A 24,154-nucleotide genomic window follows, 5' to 3' on the forward strand; every position below is an offset into this window, starting at 1 on the left:
GTATGCTCAGAATGCACAAGGCCCTGGGTTGCGTGCGCGCGCACACACACAGGAAAAGCTGCTACCAAAAATCTAAGGTATTTGGGATACAGATTTACTAGAAGATAAACATTTTATATCTTAAACTTACAAGAGATCAAATGAAAGAAAGCAGTATTTGCATATTTTGCCACATAAAACAATGGAAGATACAGATTTAGATATTTTCAAGAATTATTTAATCATAATAAACAAACTTTGTGGGGAAAAAAGCTTATTTCCAATTTACATTCGTCATTTTTACTTGGCAAGGAAAAGACTAGGTATCTTTTCATAATATCTTTACACAAAACTTTCAGACCACTTTCCTCATATAATTTTATTTAACAGTTTAATATTTCCAGTTAAGATTTAAACATTCCAATACCCTTTTCTCTTTTATACGGGCCTAGAGGTATAACTTTAATGATTCTTTTTCCTATTCTTTAATAACTCATTAAATATCATAAACCATTCTTGTTTCGATTTGCAAAATCAACTTAGATATATAAAGTAAAATTGGAAGTCCCTGTTCTTTCAGAAAATCAGAAGAAACAAGAAACTTACGTTTGATGAAAATTAATGATTTAAAAATACAATGCAAATAAACAAATACCAAATGAACTTGGAAGTTGGTTTAGAAAGAATGAAAATGGTCAGTGCCCTCAACAACAACAAAAAACAAGGACCACAGGTACACAGCAGTGAGGAATTGATTATGGCAATAATGAAACCTGCTAGGCAAATATCACCAAGTTTGTTCTCTTTTATTCCCATATTTGTACTGTCTTAAGTCAACACTCAAGAACACCAACTATTCATTTTTCCTGTAGGTTTCTCCATGGTTAAACCAAGAAAAATGTCAGTCTATCTACTTCATAATTTTTGTGAAAATGCATTCCAAATTTAAGAAGCCCCAAAGATTGGTAAATAAATTTTGATGATGAAAAAGTGTCATATCACAGACGTTTTAGCATATAATTGATAACTACATGTACATAGTTGTTAATGCCAATGTTGTTTATTAATTTTGGTGAAAGTCATGTTATACAAGCTTAATTATTCACTTATTTAGACATCTAAGGAGCTTAACTAAATACAAAATACAGCTTTCACAACAAGTAATTTACCTATGATTCTCCATAAGAAGCATACAAGTTTCTACCCTGCCCTCATGTCTCCAAGGATGGCAAATACAGTGCTTTGAGACTGTCAGTCTAATGGTGAACAATTCTAGATATTATGAAGTTTTCCTTTACATGTTGAATAAAATCGGTTTCCTGTAGCATCCACCTATCAGTTCTAGATTTGCACTTGAGAATAACAGAAAAATCAGTACCCCTTACTCATGTGATGACTTAAATTATATTGAGAGCTATTTCATTAAACTCCCCATCCCACTCATTTTTCTAATCTCTGAAACTTTTTTTTCATGTTTATTTTTCTTTGGACATGCAGAAGAGATTGTTATGCTCTCCCCAAAAAGATATGTTGGAGACTTCACCTCCACTATTTCAGAATTTGACCTTATTTGGAAACAGTCTTTACAGAAATAATCAAATTAAAGTGAGACAGAGAATTTGGACCACACATGCACAATATGAAGGGGGAGATCACAGTGCTGCATCTATAAGAGGCAGCAAACATTCTCCGTTGCAGCCTTCAGAAGGAACCGACCTTCTTTGGCTCCCAGAACTGTGAGAAAATATATTTCTCTTGTGTTAAGTGACCTTGTTTGCAGTACTTTGCTATATAGCAGCTTTAGCCAAGTAAAACATTTTCCAGAAATGTGATGTGATTAAAGGTTAATGAAATTTTCCAAGTGGATTTTTTTTTAATGTGAGAACAATTCTTTCCTTATAAAATGGACATGTCATAGCTGAACAGAGTGGTGCATGCTTGTAATCCCAGTGACTCAGGAGGCTGAGGCAGGAAGATTTCAAGTTTAACGCCAGACTAAGCACTTGAATGAGACCCTATCTCAAAATAAAAAAAATTAAAAACTGGGGATGTAGCTCAGTGGTAAAGCTCCACTGGTGTTCAATCCCCAGTATTAAAATAAATCAATATAAGTAAACAAATAAATAAAATGGACATATCATTACTTGAAACTATTGTCAGTATTAACACATGAATACTTCATGAAATTATGTTCTGAATTATGGGTTAATACAATCCTGTTTTGTTTATATTTTTCCTATGATTTTCACTTTCACAATTTTCTGGGTAGCTCTTTTTTGCAAAATTGATGACAACGTTAATCAGAAAGATTATAGTTTTGTTTGTAAGGCATCATATGGTAACTTTTCGTTTTGTAGTCTAATTTTAAGATGTGTTTTTTGTTTTTATGGCTTTTTTTTTGGGGGGGGTGAAGTGCTGTGGATTGAACCCTTGACTTTGGCATGCTAGTAGGTATTCCACCACTGAGTTATACTGCCAGGGCACCCATTTCTAGGACCAGAAATATTATAACTTGTAAGGTATACTTCATTCATAAATTTGGAAATATGGGATATAAAACCTTGATTATGAAACATGTAATTATAAAAATTATTTTCTAAGTGTTCACTAATTTTCATCAATTTAAAAAAAATTCTGTGATTTGAAATAGAAATTATTTTTAAGCTAGTAAATAAAATGACAGATTAGCAACAGTATTTTATACAGAAAATTCTTAAAAGAGAACTATCCAGAGACAATTGTAAACCTCCGAATATTATTACAGACTTTATAATTTATCCCATAAACTACCCAGAAGAAGCAAACAGGAAACAACACAGTCATTTTTGATGGGAATGTCAAGCACACTGTACTTCATAGATCATTCCAACAGAATTTTTTGTAACAATGGAAATGTTCTATTTCTGGGCTGTCCAATTACATAGCTACTGAGTACTTGAAATATGGCTAGTGTGACTGAGAAATGTTAAACTTTATTTAATTTTAGCTAATTTCCATGTAAACAGCTACATGGAAATTGGAGAGCATAGTTTCTAGGGTCATTCCCTCCCATGTATGTTTTTCTTTCCTTTTTATCTAACAAGAGTGGTTCCAAACAGTGACGATTTTGCCTACTAGGCATATGACAATAACTAGAGACAATTTTGGTGCTTATAACTGGGGTATGGGGTTTAACCACTAGCATCCGGTTAGTAGAGGCCAGGGAATGCGGCTAAATACCCTACAATGCATACGACATTTCACCCATAACAAAGAATTATCCAGTGTTGAGGTTAAGAAGCACATATTAAAAGAATCTTAAAATGAAATTTAAAATACTTTGAAAATCATCATTAATGGCTGTATTGTATTCTAATATTAGCTGGTCTGCTCATTACTTAAAATAATCACTCTCCATTATCTTTTCCTGAATCCTACCATTTCTCGGTCCACCTTACCTTGGTGACTATGCGTCTTTCCTGAGTTTCAGTCACAGTTGTCTTTGTAAGTATACAAACATAAGTGGCACTAGTAAATTTATTTTCAGTAGTAGGGATAATTATACACAAACCCTTTATGGCCAGTTTTGTAAACATGAAGACTTTCATAACAGAACAATTCCTATTTATAAGCTTTTATTTCAGAAATGTATGAAAGGGGTAGTCTAGTGCAAACACAATTAATGACATAAAAATAAGCAGAGAATCAGTAGTAATTTTTTCCCATATGATTTCAAAATAATGTTATGTACATTTAAGACATTTAAATTATCCATTTATGCCACTATTGTAATATGCCATTTATTTTAACGGTTTAATCTATATTGAAAGTAGAGAATATAAAAATCTCCATCCTGAAAGGATTCAAAATCCAGTGGAAAAAGAAACAACTAATATAGTAGCCATTTAAGAAGGGGACAAAAGCAAATTGCTACTGAAATTAAGTCTAATTTTGTTGCAAGTTCTGACCTACACAGTGAAAACAAGATCTAATAGTTTAGGATGTGTATTCTTTCTTAAGGAAGGAAGACAGAAAAGATGATTTCCTGTTGGATAGTCCCAACATCATTCATGAAAATGTCAGCCTTTTCATTTTCCTGAAAATATTATTGCTCCTATTACTGCTCTCATTGTCTAAACAATTTAGGGTAATTTCCTATTAATGAGCATTTAATTTATTCACATAAAGATCTCATCAAAAATGCAAAGATAAAACCTATCTTGACCTAGTGGAAAGAAGATATTTTAGCTATCACTCAGGTTATACAACTAATTAAAATATTTAAAGCACATATGAGGAAAGAAAATTGTTACTTCTGAATTATGGCTGCCCTCAAACTTCCATAAAGATTTAAAAATTACTTGGGGACCTAGAAGTACAGTTCAGGGGTTGTGTGCATTCTTCTCTTTTTTTTAAAAAACGTTTTTTGTAGTTGTAGATGGACAGCATGCCTTTATTTAATTTATTTTTTTATGCAGTGCTGAGGATTGAACCCAGTACCTCACATATGCTAGGCAAGCTCTCTGCCACTGAGCTACAGCCCCAGCCCAGTTATGTGCCTTTTTAGCATGTGTGAGACCCTAAGTTCAATTTTAGCATCCTCTCAAAATATAAAGGAAAGATAGAAATTACTAAACAATTTTGATTAGTAATATGCTATTGTTTCATTAATACTATCATAATCTTAAACACACACACAAATAAATAAATCACATTTTCTTGCTCTAGGACACCAAAGATGAAAATAAGAATGACATTCATTTCCAGGTATACTGTTTTACTATCTATCATTTATTTGCTAAGGTATACAAATCCTACTTTCCTATCTATTCCCCTCCTCCAGTAGCTAGATTTAAAGAGGTAGTGTTTCTAGTAATGGCTCAAATGTAGAGCCTTTTCTTTTTTGCTCTCTGGAATAAGTATGTCTGGAAAGGGGCTCGTCAGTGGAAAAAACTTTTTACTTTATTCAATGCTGAGATCCTTCCAGGCTCTCTTTCCAAATAATTCATTCACTCATCAATGATTTCTTTAAAAATGTTGTCAAATAAACATTGGAGGAGATTAAAAAAATATAGCTCTTGAATTCATGGAGTATAATATTTACTATCAATATTTCTGTAATTCATAGTTCACATTCATTACCTCCATTCTCTTATTGCTGAAAACAAATAGTGAATTTTCTGTGTGCAATGAACAATCTGAGAAAAGACCTGTCCTTGTGGAGATTATTTTCTGGATGGAGCAGACAATACTAGATAAAAGAAGTAAAGTTTACGGTTTGCTTAAAAGTACCAGATACTATGTAGAACACAAGAGGGAGGGAAAGCAGAAGTGCTTGGGTCAAAAGACCTCACTGATAAAAGCCATATCAGAAGAAAGCTAGGTAATGAGCCAGGAGGACATCTGCAGGATGGGCACTGAGGTGGAGGGACTGGCAATGCCCAGGCTCTCAGGCAAGAGGCAGGGTGGAGAACAGAAACTATGGCAGCTAGTATGAAGACAGCAAGGTAGAGGGCATGGAAAGATGAGGTGTGAGAAATGAAGGAGTCCAGATTATATCTTGTTTGCAGTCCTTGGTAAGGATTTGGCTTAACTGGGTAAGGCAAAAGTCAACTGAGGGTTCTGATCAGAGAAGCAACAAGGTTTGATTTGTGTTTCAATGGGATCATGTTAATAAACTGTAAAGGGACAAGGGTAGAAGTAGGTTGTTATGCTATTATAGCAATACATTTAAGATAGGATGCTGGCTTGGACCTGTGTGTTACATGTAAAGGTGGTAAGAACTAATTTATTTTGAATACAGTAGAGTCATCACAATTTGCTGTAGGATTCAATGTTGGCAATGAAAGAAAGAGAGGAATCAAGGATGATATGATGGCAATGTATGATATTAATACCCTTTTGGAGCTGGGAGTGGTGGCACCTACCTACAATCCTAGGAGAGGCTGAGGCAGGAAGATTGCAAATTCAAAGCCAGCCTTAGCAACTGAGCAAAGCCTTAAATAACTTAGCAAGATCCTGTCTCGATGTAAAAAATAAAAAGGGCTAGTGATGTGACTCAGTGGTTAAGTGCCCCTGGGGTCAACCCCTGGTACCAAAAACAAACCAACAAATAAATAACAGTTTTGGAAAACTATTTGCAATTTATATAAGTAGTTACAAAAATATTCATAACATTTGACTCAGAAATACTCCTCATATATATTTATCCTAAAGAATTAATTTAAAAGTATATGTAAATGATGTTCATTATAGCACGATAATTACACTGTGGCATTACTTATTAATGATGAAATGTTAGAAATCATTTAATTTAAAGACAAATAGTATGAAAATTGTGAATACTGGCTTGATGAAATAGAAGCTATTAGACAACATTTCAGATAAAAATAGAAGATGCTGGTAATATATAAATAGTAAAAGCTATAACTATACTCTAATTATAACCTTGTCATTTAAACAGAGATGTATAGAAAAAAACAAAAAACCAACAGTTGAACCATTTCATATGCTGGGATTTTAGGGGAGTATATTCTTTCTTGTTCTGATAATAATGACTAACACTTACTGAAAACTTTCTATTTGTCAAATGCAGGACAATGGACATTATATATAATAATGCATTTAATCTTATAGGGTAGATTATGGTCAATAAATGGTAGGGCTGATATTTGAATTCAGGCAATCTGGCTTTAGTGCTGATCTTAATTACAATGCTATATCATAAATATATGAAGAAAAAACTTAAGGAAAAAATGGGATTTCTTTCCATTTGTGAGAGTCATGTTTTAAGAGGTGAGGTATGGGTATCCTCTATGAATATTATATCATTTGGAAATTTCAGATCACCATCCCTTGAAAATAGCTAGGTTAACCTGTCAATCTTGCCTGTGAAATTAAAGTAAGTTGATTTTATCATAATCATTTTAAGATGAAACTGAAGCTCAGATGAATGTCATATGTTGCTCAAGACCACATAGCTATTTAACTGGCCAGATCTGATTCTAAAGTCAGTGCTCTCAGCCTTTGCGTTACACTGCAGAGAACATACTCATGCATACTGGGAGCTCTGGAAGCTCCTTGTATTCCTTATTCATACTCCCAGAGGTTCATGTGATAGCATTGTCTTATCTTGCTCATGATAAGCCAGAAGTTTCAGTGGGTTTAAAGAAAGGTAAGCAAATTCTTTATTCTGGTTTGAAAAGGCTGTCCAAGTTTGTGTAGATCCTGATACTGTTTTTAATGGTTAGGGGCAGAGAAACTGAGAAGCAAAGGAGAAAAACCTAAGGATGCTCATGTTGCTTTGCAAGTATACTTTCTAATGTGATAATGATTCAATGGCTCATGAAATTCATTTTCTGACATTTGATAATCCATTTTTCCATTGTCTTTTTTTTTTTCCCTCATGTTTTTGCACCCTTTCTTTTGCCTCAGACCTTAAATTCTGTAGATTCTGTAGTACCGCAGGTTTAAATCCTCTCTCCAGTGAGGGTGCCTCCTAAGTGGTCTCTGCATTGCCAACTGATTCACACAACAGCAGCAGAGAATCTTGCAAAGTAAAGCTGTTGCTGCCTTAATTCATCCCTTCTTCCTTCAAAACAGGCTTTCAACCTAAATATCCAGCTTTCCTTTCCAGCTTTCTCGCCAGTCCCTCGAATGCACTAACTAATCTGGGCTGTCCCTGCTCTGGGTTTTGGCTCACACTGTTCTCTCTAACTGATCAGAAATCCCTTCCTTTTTCTTCTTTGGCTGTATAAATCAGGTTCATTCTTTAAGGCCCGATTTGAATATAATCTCTCTTGCCTTCTTAGATGATTCTCCAAGCAGATACAACCCCTTTCTTGTTTAACACTGGGTGTTACAATGGGAGTAACTCTTAGAAGTCTTGACATTTTGACCTGTATTGCAGATATTTGCCCATGTAAACTTCAGTTCCATTAAGACCAACCACGTGTTATTGACCTTTGTAACTCAAAAAATATTCATATTCCTAGTCAATGGTCGAAAACAAAAATCTGATCTGAGTAGTGCAAAGTCAAAGTGCTCCACATTTTCTAACAGAATTGGTCAAAGGAACCTAGAGAGTTAAAAAAAAAAAAACCAGTATATCATCTTAATGGGGCACTTTAATTTTCTAGGTGCAATGTTTGATAGACATCTACCAGGTCAAGAAAGGTATGCCTAGATTATGTAAAAGACAGATTCGAAGACTGGACTGGAAGAGGTTGAAGAAACAATCTGGAGGCATCTGTGGTACAATTTTGTTATTTCTTGATTTTTGGTTTGGTTTGGATGAGCCCAGGAAGCTCTGGGGCTTAAAACTAGAAACGTTTGAGTGAATGACAAATTTTGAATGATACACTGCAAATCAGGTCAAACAAGTCTAAGCAACTCACTTCCAAACAAAAGTAAAAATTAGAAAATTTATCTCCTCTGTACTGAAAAAAAAAAAACTAAAAAATGTAGCATTCCGACGACCCCCCCCCCCCCCAATTATAAAGCTAATCAGAAAAGCCTGCTGGCTCATACAAACATTTCATAAAGGTACTGAGATAACATTACCTATAGAGGTCATGAATAATGAATCCAAAGATCCCTGAATGTAACTACGTCATTGTTGTTTACTTGGTGACTTTAAAAGTGGAGACAGAAATAATATGGGAAGGATGGGAGAAAATCGGTCTAAAGTGTATTCAAATACCTTTACAGAGCAAACACAAGGAACTGTTTTCGTAACTTGTAGCTCTTTTTGGTAAGACCATAATGAAATGCACAGATAATATGAACAAAGGCAACAGGCACCTGCAGTCTCTGAATCACTTAGGAAATATTTCCGCCAAGACAGGGCCAAATTAGAGGATCTGGGCGATCACGCGGGTGTCACCTTTTAGTAACAGACTCCTTTCTCTGTAAGCCCTAAATAGTGGGACAACTGGGACCATTCCCAGGGATCCTGGCTGGGAGCGGTCTCGTTTTTTAGACAAATCTCTCCTCCTACCACACGTGACCGAAAGGCAAAGAGCCGTGGAGAAAGACACCGCAACGCATCAGCCGGGGGATACAAAGGCTCGGCGCCGCGACATCCTCGGGAGGATCACGGAGCCTCCCGCGCTCGACATTTGCAGAGTTTGCGCAGGGCGCTGCCGCGAGGCGCGCCGCTCCCGGGCCCGCAGGGCGGTGCCGCGCAGCGCGGGGAGCGGGAGCAGGGAGCGCGCGCCGCCTGCCCAGCGCGCCTGCCCACCCAGCGCCGCCAGAGCAGGGGCGCCGATCCGCACGCAGCTGCGTCAGGCCGCCACCACTGCCGCCCGGCCCTCGCCCGCCGCAGGGAGCCCCACAGCGACGTGGACCAGGGTGAGGAGGTCGAGGGCCCCCAATCCCTGGGCAGGCCCGAGTTCCGGCTACCCCACTCCCGCCCAGGCCCCGGCCTTCCCCTTCCACTTGGCCCTGCCCCTCCCCACACCTCCTCCGGGCCTGGCGTGCGCAACCGGGCGCCGTGAGCGGCACTTACACTACGGCTCGGGAGATTATCCAGGACACCATCTTCCCGCGGGCTGGGGCCCCGGCTCCGGGGAGGATGGGCGCTGAGCGCGGCGGACCAGGCCGCCAACGGCAGGCCGCGCGCTCGCCGGCTCCTCGCGCTCCCCGGGGCCGCGCTGGCGCCCTCGGCAGCCCGGCCCGGTGTCTGCGCGCGGCCGCTCGAGCTGTGCTGTGGTCGGTCCCCCGCCCGTCCCCGCCCGCCGGCCGAGCCGTCGCGGAGCCCGACGGCCCCGCCCCTGAGCTCCGCTGATAGGCGGCAGCGGCGGCGGCGGCGGCGGCGCGTCCGCCGGGTCAGGGCCGGGCGACCGGGCCCGGGGGCTGGACCTGTGGGACCCTCGCTGGTGCCGGACCGCCTCGCGACTGCAATCCTACTCCTACACTCTAATCTCCCTTACTCGCCTCCCTGGATCCTAGGGACGCCCACCCGGCGGTGAGAGGGGGACAGAAGCCGGGGACTTGCGACTAGGGGTCAACAGTGTGTGCGTGAAAAATAATCAGCAGGATCTGTGTCCGATAGAATTCTCTGGTTCAGGCCCTAGATTCTGGAGAGCAAAAATGCTCGGGCACATCCGGTCCCCTCAATATTTACGGAGGCCCGGGTCAAGGGCATCCTCGTGGTGCCGCATTTTAAGCGAAAGGAAACCGTTGGGCCGCCTTTCACAGGCCTCATTTGTGTACCAGCAGTCGCATGGTGCAGTGCAGGGAGAGACCGCGGAGAGCTTTGGATTTCATGTTTGCAGTTGTGGGAGTAATTGTTCTGGGCCTTTTAGAACACCTTTCCATCAGAGATCTGCAAAGTCTTGTTTTATAGACGCAGATCTCCAGTATTTCCCTGAGCCTGCCAGATATCCAAAGTAGAAGCTCAACCTAGGATTCCTGACCTGCCCTGGTGTTTACAAGTGTCTATTTTTTGGGAGGTTGGATTATTTCTTATGCTTTCCAGTTCTTGTGTTTATCATAATTTCAAAACTAGCACTTAAAAACTTATATATATACATATATATATATATTTTTTTTTTTTGGTAACAGTACAAAATCGGGAGAATGATCTTAAAGCTGAGGCCTTCTCCCCCTTCTTTTTAAGACAACAGTAAAAGGTGGGTTTAGTATTAAAATGATGGGAAGAATAAAGGATTAAATGTGACCTTGGAGCCTTTAATTAAAGTACTAAAAAATAAGATGGCTTAATTTGTGACATACTGTAATTTATTTTCGTTCTTCAGTTTCCCCAAAATAAGAAGAGGCTAATAATACTGTAGCCTACCTGTTCTTGCCTTTCATTGTTAATATGAGGCACTGCTAAATAACATGTTTAGGAAGTTCTTGAACTTGCTTGGAATAAAATCACAGGACACATGTGAGTTCTTCCAGTTCCCAGGGTCAGTAAATGAATGCTTTGATTACTTAAGAAATGAGCTCAGAAACTGCTTCCTGCCTTAGGCTTTATTTCTTTTTGCTTATTTGTATTAAGAATATGTATTTATTTTAAAAATCTCAATAATTTGCATTTGTTCTGAATCTTTTAGTTTTGGCTATTACTCAGCATTTTAGGGGGATTCAGGTGTGCCACATAAGCACCAGCTTTCCGGAGAACTCTCTTGCCCACTAAAAACTCAAATGCATTTGAATGTCATTCAGATCCCTTCATGAGTAAGTCATGAGTATCTTTATAGCCTTAATTTTTACTGCTGTAATCACTAACCCCTAATGCACTCTAAGTTCCTTACCTCTCTTCTTAGAACCAACCTGTATTTTCGTGCTCAGTGCCTTTGCCTGCATTCATTTTTCCTCTAATGCTTTATGCACCATTCTCTACCTGTCAGAGTCCTCATTTTTCAATGTCCTGTGCCATGAAGATGTTCTTAATTTTCTTCAGTTATAATTATTTGTAATTTTCTCTGGGCCTCCATAATTTATTACTTTAATTTCTATACCTGCATCATTCTGTTTACACTCATGTCTAAGCTATTGAATGGTGAAAAGTTTGAGGACAGAGATGATGTATTACATATCTTTGTGTTTTCCTAGTATCTAGCTTAGAATGGGACCCAATAAACATACAGTCACTCTGTTAAGTGTCAAACTTGTAAAATTTTGGCCATGGATAGTGGAAGTTTATTAAAAATGTATGTCTATCTTGCTTATTTTGGAAGGTCATTGTTCTGAAGATTAAATTATTTCATTGAGTTATATTAATGTCTTCAGGCGTTGTAAAGGTAGGTAGGACTGCTATCTGCTTTCTGAGATGTCCCTGGACAGCTCTTTGTTAAATTTCATTTTGTATGCTTATTTGTAGCCTCTGTTCCTTGAAATTTCATATTAATTTTTGCTACTTTCATTCTGTTTACCTGAAACAGTTCTCTTCTTCCTGTTTCAATAGGCTGTGGTTTGAAAACCACCTATCATGTGCTACACACACATTGTTGAGTCATACTGATAATTTAAAAGGCCAGGTAGTATAGTATTTATTCTCCTTTGATAACATGGATACTGAGGGTTAGAGAGTTAACTCACTGGCCTGTGATCATGTAATTGAAAGATGATGGTCCTGGAACTCTAATCCATGTTTCTTAAGCATCTTTACATCATACTGTGATAGATAGCTGAATTGTGTCTAAGACAGTGGGTTCCTTCTAGGGGGAAATTAGGAAGAATTTGTTTGGTGATCGTAATGATTGGAACTAACCACTAGCATTTGATGGTTGAGGACCAGGGATGCTGTATGTTTTAGAGTGTGTGGAACATTGCAATGCCTCCAAATCCTTCATGAGTTACAAATATCCTGCCTGGCATTCATGTAATATTTGTAATTATCTGGGTGTGGAACTTCCATTTTACATATAAAGTCATGGGTTTTAACTGAGACTGAAATTTTCTATTTCTACAGCTAATTGTTTTGTAAATTAAAGATTTGTTTGTTCAGAACTTGACCAAGAGTTGTTACAGTTTTGGAAAATTGCAACATGAACAGCTTTGCATTAAGAGCTGTCTTACTCACCTACTAGTAACTAATTTTGTCCCAGGATTCATGTACTGAAATATGTGCTATCTTATAAGTTATTTTCCTTTTCCTTTTTTGTTTTATCTAGAGAATATGGATTTTTTTTGAAGTTTTCTATAGGAAGATTGTTATTCATTTCATCTCATGCTGGTAAAACAGAGGTTGGAAAATATTATATGGAAGAAGTACATTGAGACCAATAAAATTGAGAACTGTGGGTCTAAATAGAAAGAGTAACTTCATCTGAGGGGGAAGCCTCCCTTGAAATTGCCCAGCTTTTAAGTGGTGCCTTTCTCTTACTGGACTGTGCCTCAAGATAGTTGAGATCTGCTAATAGGTGACCATTTGGTTAGTGCTTCACTGTTTAAGTTAAGGCTCCAAGTGCAAGGAGAGAAAAGGAAACACAGTACCTCTGTCCAGAAACTTTTATAATCTGGTCTTCCATGGTATGCTTGAGATTGTTCAGGATAGGTGATAGTTATTTTTTTTAACTACTGAATATGATGTTTTTGTTTTTATACATTATATCACTAGTATTCATGCTGTGAATGCTTCCTTCCTTGTGTTCTGCAGGGACACTTAGACCTTGGGTATTGATTTTAATCATGGTGGGAGGCAGCATATTCAGGGCAGAGGACATTGTCTAGGTGTCCTATTTCTACTACCAGTAATAGGATGTTTGGCAAGTCGCTGTATGTTTCCTGTTGAATGGATGTGATAATACAATGGTGATCAAACTCAAGGGACTTTAAAAGTTAAGAGTAATTAGATTAAATTAAATCCTTTTTTCCCCCAATATCTTCATCTAGTTGTCCTAGGAGATATGTGGAATGTACATCCACTGCATGTTAAAGGAATTCATTTATTAGCAAATCAACAGAGCAAGGTATGGAGATCAGAATTACAGTGTACAGAGATAGCATCTAATCATATAATTATTATGAGTCTGCAAATGAGACTGGATACTAGGTCCCCTTCCCATTTCTAATGGGAAAATATGTTCAATGAAAATATTTTTATATGGAGCAAGACTAAAATTTCTAAATGAGTCTACCTTTAATAGTAATTTAGAAAACAGTGATAGGGAAAGAATCTTAATATGACTGACTTAAAAGAAGAAACATGTTCTGGTTCTGTTGTTGTTTTTCCCCATGGGCTGTTAGATGAATACCTCTTCTCTCTGTCTACTTGTGGTGTTAACGGTTACAACAGAGGTCAAGTTTGGCATCTGACATTGAAATTTAAGTTTTAAAAAATGATACTGAAAATGCAGCAAGAATGCAGTAGAATAGAAAGATTAGATTCTGAGTTAAGTATTCATTATATAGATATTGATATAAGATGGTTACTGGCTAACCATCATTGAGGAAAGCAAAGTATGTCTATAAAACGGCTGGATCTAGGAAACACACATAGTAAGGAATTTACATTGTCTGAGGTTCTTTTAAATTGAGGTAGTAGCCCCATCTAAAACAATTAAGAATTTAGAAGAACTTTTTACCCTTCACGATAAAAAATGATGTTGTGTTTAATTCTGTTAAGTAGCAGAGAAAAATCTAGTTCAAGACATGTGAGGTACTCTCGTTGTCCACTTTAAAATACATAGTTCTTTTTAAATAAATGGAGTAAATCATAGTTTCTCATTTTAAACTAGATTTAAATGATTTTAGCTATTTAGGTACATACGGTGTTATGGTGTAATTGTCAAAGAGCTGAAATGTTTGATAATTCCATTATGTTTAGTAAGCAGAACTTAAAAGCATCATTGATTTTTGGAGTGGTAATTCCAAATTCAAATAAAATTCAAAAAGGGAAACAATAGAAAGCTAGTCTTTTTGTTCCACTTACTTTCAGAGGCAAACTTTTCACTTTTTTTCCCCAAATACTAATACATATTTAGTTTAAGATACCAAAAGGGAAATTTATAGCACTGAATGCATTAATTAGGAAAATGAAAGATAAATCAATAATCTAAGGTTTTAGTTTAGGAAACTAGAAAAAGAAGAGCAAATTAAATCCAAAGTAGACTGAAGAAAAGAAATAATAAATAGAATAGAAATATAAGTAGAAATCAGTGAAATAGTAGTCAGGAAATCAATAGAGAAGCATCAAACAAATAAACTAGGGTTTTTTGTTTGTTTATTTGTTTGTTTGTTTGTACTAGGTATTGAACTTAGGGGTACTTAACCACTGAGCCACATCCCTGCCCTTTTTAATATTTTATTTAGAGACAGGGTCTTGCTGAGTAGCTTAGTGCCTTGCTTAGTGGCTGAGGCTGGCTTTGAACTTATAATTACAGGATTGCAGGCCTGCCCACCTCGCCTGGCTAACCAAACCTAGTTTTTAAATAAAGATCAATAATATCAGTAACGCTATGACTAGGGTAACTTAAGAGAAAGTAAATTACTTATAACTGAAATGAAGAGAGGCATTGTTAAAGATCCTGTAGACACTAAAAGAATAATAAAGGAATATTATGGCCAACTCTTTGCCTACAAATTTGATAGCTTAGATGAAGTCTAACAAATCTCACCCAAGAAGAAATAAATAATCTGAATAGTCCTATATTAGTAATGATCTTTCAAAACAGAAGACATTACTCCCAGATTGGTTTCTTGGTGAGTTTAAGGAAGAAATGACACATGTTCTCTATAATCTCTTTTAGAGGATAAATGTAGAGGAAATACTTCCTAGTTCATTCTGTGAGGCCAGCATTATGTCTGCCTTTTAAAAAACAGATTTCCTCTGTGTTCTGGAATCCCCCACCTCCCTCTTTCTAATACCTTCAAGACATGTTTAGGTAATGAAGTGGAATTATGATCAGGCATCAACCAGACAAATTACAAGAAAAGTAAACAAGAGAATATTATCTCTCATGAACATAGATGCAAAAATCTTTTAATAAAATATTAGCAAATTAACTCCAACAGCGTATGGAAATTACACACCACAACCAAGTGGAATTTATCCAGTATGCAAGACTGGTTGAATTTTGGAATTTCAATTAAAATAATCCATTGTATCAACAGGCTAAGGAAGAAAAGTCACATGATCATATAAATTAATAGATGCAGGAAAAGCTTTTTGATAAAACCCAACACCAATGCATTGTAAAAACTAAGCATAGAGAGGAATTTCCTTAAATTGATAAAGAATATCTTCAAAAATCTATAGCTAATATCATAGTTAATGGTGAGAAACTGGAAACTTTTTTGGTAAGATAAGTAACAAGTCACGGATGTCCCCTCTAAAGTTGCTTTTCAGCATTTTGGATGCTGAAAATGCAATAAAAAATAAAAGGTATATAGATTGAATAGGAAGAAATGAAATATCCACAGATGACATGACTGTGTAGAAAATGCAAAAGAAGTAACAAAAATACTCCTAGAACTAGTAAGCTGTTATATCAAGTATGCAAGATACAGAATTTATGTGAAAAGGTTATTTACTTTCTTAATATTCCAGTGTACAAGTAGAATTTGAAATTAAAAACACAATACTATATACATTAGTAACCAACCCCCCAAATAAAATTCTTAGATATTACTCTGACAAAATATATTCAAGATCTATGTGAGAAAGCCTATAAAACTAGAGAAATCAGGAGAACTAAGTAAATATCCCAGGTTCATGCATAGAAAGACTCAATATCACCAAGATATCCAGTTCTTCCCAATTTGATATATGGACTCAGTGCAATCCCAATCAAAATCTTAACTGGTTTTATTTGTAGATGTCAACAAACTGATTCCAGTTTTTATGGAGAGGTAAAATACCCAGAATAACCAATACATTTTTGAAGGACACGAACAAAATTGGAGAACTGACATACCCCAATTTCAAGACTTAAAACTACAATAATCAAGATAGTATGATACGAGTGAAAGAGTAGACAAAACAGTAGCCCAGAGAGAGATCCACAAATATAACCAACTAATTCTTGATAAAGGAGCAAAGGCAATACAGTGAAGAGAAATAATCTTTTCAAAAAATGATCCTGGAATGATCTGACATTAACATGTAAAAAAATGAACCTAGAAACCTTTCACACTTTACCATTTAGTTCAAAATGGGTCACAGACCTGAATGTAAAACACAAAACTCTGTAACTCCTAGAAAATGCATTAGGAAAAGCCTACATGGTTTTGGGGATTGGCAATGACCTTTTTTAGATACTGCACCAAAGGCACCAGCCATCAAAGAAAGAATAAGCTGAACTTCATTAAAGTTAAAATTTTCCTCTGTACAAAACATACTGTGAAGATAATAAATAGACAAGTCACAATCTGGGAGGAAAATATATGCAAAAGATACACGATAATATACTATTATTCAAAATACTCAGCGAACTCTTAAATCTCAGCAGCTTGATTAAAAAAAATGGCTGAAGAACATAACAGACACCTCACCAGAGAAAAACAGATGGTAAATAAGCATGTGAATAGATATTCCATATCATATGTCATCAGGGAAATGCAAATTAAAACAACAGTGAAATACCACTCCATACCTATTAGGATGGCCAAAACCCAGAACACTGACAGCACAAATGCTGGCCAGGATGTGGAGCATTAGGAAGTCATTCATTGCTGGTGAGAATGAAAAATAACATAGACACTTTGAAAGACAGTTTGACGGTTTGTAACAATCTAAACATACTCTTAACCATTCAATCCAGCAATCACACTCCTCAATATTTACCCAAATGAATTGAAAGCTTATGTCCACATGAAAACCTGCACAAATGTTTATAACAGCTTTATTCCTAATTGCCAAAACTTGGAAGTAGGTGAATGGATACATAAATTATGATACATTTAGACAATGGGATATTAGTGCTAGAAAAACGTGAGCTATCAAGCCTTGAAAAAAACAAAGCAACTGTGAAGTCATGTTGCTATGTGAAAGAAGTCAATATGAAAAGGCTTCATATTGTATGATTTCAATTATATGATATTTGGAGAAGGCAATACTATGAACAGTAAAAAGATTAGTGGTTGTCACAGTGTGGGAGAAGGGGGCATGAATAGGCAGAGAACTGGGAATTTTTTAGGTCAATAAAACTATATTTATCCTGTGCAGTATTCAATGGTAAATGTGTCATCAAACATACATCAGAATTTGTAGAATGTACAAAATCAGTAGTGCACCTAATGTTAACTGTGGACTGTGGGTAAAAATAATGTGTCATTGGAGGTTTGTTGATGGTAAAAAGTGTACCACTCTTGTGTTTGGGATGTTGATATGAAGAGAGCTTGTGCCTGTGTGGGGTAGGAGGTACATGGGAACTCTGTATTTTGTACTCAGTTTTGCTGTGAACTTAAAACTAGTGTAAGAACATAAATTTTATTAATTTAAAAATAAATAAGCTTGAGGTCAACCTTGTCAACATAGTGAGACCCTCATTTTTAAAAAAAAGTTATAAAAAATAAATTTAGAAAAAATGTGCAAAGAATATCAACAGTTAGTTTTATAAAATTAGGACATTCAGATTAATCCAAAGATACACGTGGTTTCTATGAGAATTAGTTCTTGTTCAAGAAGCATAGTTCAACCCTGGAAGGTACTAAAAAGGAAATCTGTTGATCTTCAAAGAGTATTAAAGGGAATTTAATACATAATCATATTTATATTTCTTGTAAGTCCCTTTTGTTCTGTTTCTTCTGCTGCCTTGTAGTTTCTCACAGGTCAGACTCTAAAGCTTTATTTCTAAATCCCATCCAACAGATTTACTTTCATCTTTGTTTCTTATTTTACTCATTATGTTGACCATCTTAATCTCAGAAAGTTTTTAAAAGAAAGTTAAATGAGTGACTGAAGGAAGACTGCATATGGCAGCTCACATATTAGTAAATTTTTCCATGACACACTAAAAAAATATTTCAGGTCTCTGTTAAAGAAATCTGGATGAAAATTTCCTTCCTTATTTACCTCCCATGTTAGCTATTGCCTGCATATTAAATTGAGTGATATTGCTATATTGGTGAGAATGGATACTTGGACATTCTTACTGGAGAAAATCAAGACTCAGTTTTTCAGAGGGGAAATTCTATACATTTTTACATTTTCGTAGATGTCATGATTCTTCATCCTACTTTAGGACTTTATCTCAGGCCTGCTGTTTCAGTTTTTGTATATGTGGGGCCTGTGTGTTTAAAAGCTCTCATCCTGTTTTTTTTTTTGCATTTTCAAAGGAGACTTTATACCCTAGGTCTCAAAACTTTTTGTTCAGCATGTGTTCAAATCACCAGTGATGCTTTTTAAACCAATTCTCACTTCCTATTCCAGATCAGCTAAATCAGAATCTCTAGTTGGGGCCCTGGAAATTTTTTTAAGACCATCTCACTATAATTTAGATGTATAATTAACTATATGATTAAATAATCACAACTGTTTTTCTAAGCTGTTGTAAGTTTGTCCAAATTCCCCCATGTACCTATTTCAAACCTTGAAGACTTGACCAGAATACTTGTCCAACTCTAATTCTTTGAATTTTCATTCTCCTTACCTTGACTTTTCTTCACCATCCTGTTTTTCCCTTGCTAAAAATCACTAAAGGAAGCTCTTGATCCTTCTGTTAACACCTCTTTCTAGACATTCTATCTTCCCTCTTTTCTTAATACTAGGTTTTTGAGAGTTATCCTGTTTGAACTCCTGTTTCCTTGATTTCTGCTGCTTTGTATTATCCTATTACATGTATATATATATATCCATATACTTTTCATTCTATTTATGGATATTTTAGATGCTTGAATTTTGTTTTCTTGAGCTGCATATGTGAAGGCTTATCTATGGTATGTATTGCATAATGTATCGTATTTAAGACAGGGGGCACAGGGGCACAGTAGTAGAATGTATGCTTGGCATGCAAGAGACCCTGGGTTCAATCTCCAGCACCAAAAAATATAAACATAAAAATAAATTGTAGACTTTTTTTTTTTTTTAAATGGTTGCTGTCCATTCTAGTAGATTTTAAGCATACTGACAGCAGGATGTCTGTCACATGTCCCATCTTGCATTGTCTAACCTTATTTATGGTAAAAAATAAATATTTGTTTCACTGAATTGAATTTTATTCTAAATTGTTTCCACCACTCTCTTGAAAACTTAGTTTTCCACAAACACGAAGTCAATTATTGATAAGCTAAAAATGTACAGCCCAGGTTGTAACATATGAAAATTTTGTTTAAAAAATTAATAATGATTAAAATAACTATGAATTGGTAGGATAACTTACATCAAAAATTCTTTTTTTTTACATCAGAAATTCTTAATTGGCAATTTTATATTAGTATATTCCTTAATTCTTTTAAAATGTCACTTTAGTTTCTGCATATGGAAGTAATAACCTCTAGTAAGTTGTGTGATATTTAACTGGTGTTCTTAAGAAACTCATTTCAGAAGGTAGATAACAGGAATGATATAATTGGAAATTCTTAGAAATTATAGTAGAATAGAGAGAATTATTTATATTTTTAAAATTAAGTAATGATATAATTTTATTATAGAACTTGTGATAACTGGTTAATGCTAGGGTCATATTGATGGCATGTTGTAAAGCTTCTTGAAGGAAGCTCTCAGATTTGTAATCACTTGTCTAGGACATTGCTCATTGGCTTTTGTTCACACTCAGCACTACATCAAGAAGGATGACTTTATGATTCTAGCTCTGGCTCAGTAAATGATGAAACCTGTATAAATCATTCTTTCACTTGGTCTTCTGTATCCTTATCTACAAATTAAAGGTAATACCTTAAACTGCTTGTCCTTATAGGATTATTCCTAGGTTATTAAGTGAATTAAACATAGAAATATATGAAATCTTCATAAGCTGTACACCGAAATGGGTATGTGAGTTACTGTTTTTAGATTAATAAGAATCCATTGTAAATATTCAAGACAGCCTTTTGTAATGGTATTCCACTGAACTTGGGAGAAGCATATTGTCACACAGGGGAAAAGAAACATACTGATTTTGAAGTTCAGAGGAAAGGGAAAGATTGCTTTGTTTGGAGGAAAGGAGGCAGATGCTTCAGAAAGGTGATCCTTTGCCAGAGTCTTGTATAACTAGAGTTTTGTAAGATAAATAGTAAAGAATTCTAAAACAAAGGAGGGAGGGAGAACACAAGTAGGAAGATTTGGAGATGTCAAGTGCAGCCCTGGTGCCGCAGTGAGGTGGCATAAGTGTGGCCATCAGTGCCACACTAAGACATTTGGACTTTAATGTTTATCCCCTAGGCTAGAAGAACCCCTAAAGAAGACTTAAACAGGGGAGTGTTGTGATCCTTGAATTGGTCTTGTGGTCTTTCGTCAGAGTAGAGGGTGAGTTTGAGGAAATACTGGAATACTGGAGTTAGAAATCAAGTCTAAGGCTTTGTATTGATGCTATTAATGTGGGGAAAACAATCAGGGTTTTTTTTTTTTTTTAATAGTATTGGAGAGTGAATCTGGGGTTGCTTAACCACTGAGCCATATCCCGCAGACCTTTTTTCTATTTTATTTAGAGATAGAGTCTTACTGAGTTACTTAGGGCCTCGCTAAGTTGCTAAAACTGGTTTTGAACTTGTTATCCTCCAGACTCAACCTCCTAAGCTGCTGGAATTACAGGTGTGTGCCCCCATTTCTGGCTTACAATCAGGGTTTTAACCCAGGACTCTCATCCTTGAGTCCACAAATCAGGCATCCCTGGCTAGCATTCAGAGGTCTGTGAACTTAGAGGGTGAGAAATTATTTGTTTTTCACTACCCTTTATCTTCCATCTGCACCAAGGGAAAAAAGCCCCCAAACCCCAGTAATAGCAGTACTTTTAGCTTTTTTGACAGTAGAAATCAGATATTTTATGTCACATAAAAGTTGTTGCAATGGTGGATTCATTTACATTGTTTACACTTCTATGACCAGGCCTTAAGGGAAGGTCAGTTTTTTAAAAAACCAAGTAGTGTCTTCTTACCTGTCTCCAGATAAATGTTAAACAAGAAGGGTATTTGTGCTTCAGCTTTGTCTTTCTCAGTAATACAGTCAAGCAAGAGTTTGTTTCCACGTGAAAGCTGTGTAAGCATTTTTGTTTATTTCAAATAAAATTTATTTGTATTATTTGTCATTCATACTATCCATCCATATCACACTATCTTCTGTATCAGGTAGTCTGATAGAAATATATCCATTTTGTTCTTTAAAAAAAAAAATTGTTGCACATATCTTAAAGCATTGCTTACATTATTCATTCTTACTTTGAAATTATAGTAGTAATAAGATCTGCTCAGAAATTTTATACTTAATGAGGTAATAGAGAAACACATATAGTGTTATAGCTTACTATTTTTACTGTTTTGGAGACTATTTCAATAAAATTAGTTTCCTTTTATACACACTTTTAAAACTAAAATGTTATCTTAAGTCCATGTTTAATCAGACTAATAAGGTGGTCTATGACACTAAAAAGGTAACAACCCTTGGTAAAGTGAGACAGTGGCTCTTTCAGAATATGCTGGTATTTTGTCATTTTTGGCAAATTACACTAACTAAAGTTTGAGCCAGATGAAGCAAATGATTCATTGGATCTGTTCTAATTCAAAATTTTTACTTTTGATTTTTCTCCCCTCCAAACCACTATCTTCCATAGTGTTTCCCATCTCATTAAAATATAAATTATAAATTACATCATTTTCCCCCAGTTGCTCAGGTCAGAAATCTGAGTTATCCTTGACGTCTATGTGTCTATAAAACTAACTTGATGTTGTTATGTATTGTGTGTGTGTATGAATGTGTAACAGTGAATTACGTTTAATTATAATGCACCAGTAAAAAAGGAAAAGTAACCTGTGTGTTCTTTCTCTGCTGTCACCACAGTCAACAGGGGAGACTTCTGACACCTGATGTGTGGGACTTCTTCCACCATTAAGTAGGCAGTCAGTTCTGCAGCAGACAACAGTAGGACATCTCTAATCCAATTCATTCTGACATAATCTATCTAGAGATAGCATCAGATTCCACAGGTTGGGGGCTCAGTCCCCAAGACTGAGCCTCCACCCCCACTTTAGGTTCTAGTTGCAAACCTCAGGTTGTTTCTTTTGGTGCTGGGGTTGATTGGGTCTTGTGTGATAAGCTTGTGTTCTTCCACTGTCCTACACCCCAAACCCCTCATAGGTTGTTTTATCTGTGCTTCCCACCAATGGCTGTTATTGGGGTTCCCACAACTCCCTTCTTGGGTCCAATTAGTTTGCTGGAGCAGCTCTCAGAACTCAGGGAAACACACTTAGGTTTATTAGTTTATTTTATAAAAAAATATTAATGATACAGGAGATAAGATGTGCAGGGTGAGGTGTGGGAGAAGGGACACCAAACTTCCATGCCCTGTTTGGGTGCACTGCTCTCTAGGAACTTCCATGTGTTCAGCTGTCTGGAAGCGCTCCAAACCCTGTCCTTTTGGCCTTTTTTTTTTTTTTTTTTTTTGAGACTTCATTGCCTATGCATGATTGAAGCATGGACAGCCATGTCAAAATGTGATTGGACCAAAAGGATATGATCTAATGCTTATAAACTGGGTGGGGAAGCCCAGCAAGGCCTCTCTGCTTTAGCATTCTTATCCTATCTGTGTAGCATTTCTCCCTTCAGGGCAGAGCCCCTCTGGAATGAGGAGGGTCTTATGACTTATTATCAGACAAGGGTAGGCCAGAGGATGACCAGCTGAAAGTAGAAAAGTAGAGAAAGATTAGATTTTCTATGACCCACCTTGGGGAAGAGAAATTGTAGTTTCTATGTCTTGTCTTTGGGTAGAAGTTGGAAGCCAGGAACCATGGAAGAAAAACAGATTGTACATATTATGACAGTGCCTTTTCTGTATTATTAAATTCTAACCTTCTAAATCTATGTACTTTTTCATCTCTACCTCCTCCCTAGTTGGGGTCAGAGGTCATCTCTGCACTGTTGCCAGTCTTCTAAATGGATCTTCTATTTCTGTTTTTTTTTTTTTTTTTTTTTTTTCAGTGCTGGGAATTGAACCCAGGGGCTTGTGCTTATGAGGCAGGCACTCTACCAACTGAGCTACATCCTCAGCCCCCTATTTCTGTTCTTGATCTTTTAACAGTCTGTTGTATCCTTAGCAAGCAGAGTGGCCTTTTTGGTACACAATGAGAAGACTTTGCTGCTTAAAACCCCCTCTAATGGCTTTCCTTATGTTTTGGATTAAATTCTGCCTTGGCCTACAAAGCCCCATGTGGTCCCTGCTTGCCCTTCCAAAATTCATCTTATATCACTGCCTTCCTGGCCCTCTAAGTTTCAGCCACATTGTCCTTTTTTCTATTCCTGTAAACATGTCATCCTACTTTTTCCGATAGGATCTTTGCATTTGCTCTTTCCTGCTCCAGAATTAGCACCTGTCTTCCCTGGATTCTGGGGTGCCTCCTTCATTTATTGTTTAGTCTTCTCCACTTACCTAATCACTGTTGGGTCATCTTATTCCAGTTCTCTTCATAGTGTTCACCATTGTCTGTTCTTATTTGTTTTCTCTCTCCAATTAGAATGTAAGTTCTATTAGAGCAAGAATGTTGTCTTACCTGTGTCATTATTGTAGTCCCAGTACCTGTATACATCCTGTAGAACATCCTTTAGGATTTTGGGCGGTTATTGATAGCCTGAAAAGTAGAAGAAAATAAGTAC

General features: G+C 36.6%; 2 protein-coding genes across 6 annotated transcripts in view; one reads left to right on the forward strand and one right to left on the reverse strand.

The window, feature by feature from the left end:
* Nucleotides 1-9,654, reverse strand: part of REEP3 (receptor accessory protein 3) — a 92,653-nt gene extending 82,999 nt beyond the window's left edge. For all 3 annotated transcript variants that reach the window (XM_079136405.1, XM_079136403.1, XM_079136404.1), the window contains exon 1: nucleotides 9,467-9,654. In XM_079136405.1, coding sequence (XP_078992531.1) covers nucleotides 9,467-9,498 — 32 coding nt within the window. In that variant the 5' untranslated portion in view covers nucleotides 9,499-9,654. The remainder of the gene's footprint in view (nucleotides 1-9,466) is intronic.
* The window catches only part of JMJD1C (jumonji domain containing 1C), a 355,043-nt gene continuing 340,065 nt past the window's right edge, over nucleotides 9,177-24,154 (forward strand). Inside the window, exon 1 of one of the 3 annotated variants that reach the window (XM_079136384.1) lies at nucleotides 9,177-9,309. The gene's annotated coding sequence lies outside the window, so the exon portion shown is untranslated. Of the gene's footprint in view, nucleotides 9,310-9,785; nucleotides 9,926-24,154 lie in introns of those variants that run through there. The other 2 variants (XM_079136380.1, XM_079136379.1) reach the window with 2 other exon arrangements.

The sequence above is a fragment of the Sciurus vulgaris genome (genome assembly GCF_902686455.1).
Source record: "Sciurus vulgaris genome assembly, chromosome: 4".
NCBI classification, from domain to species: Eukaryota; Metazoa; Chordata; class Mammalia; order Rodentia; family Sciuridae; genus Sciurus; species Sciurus vulgaris.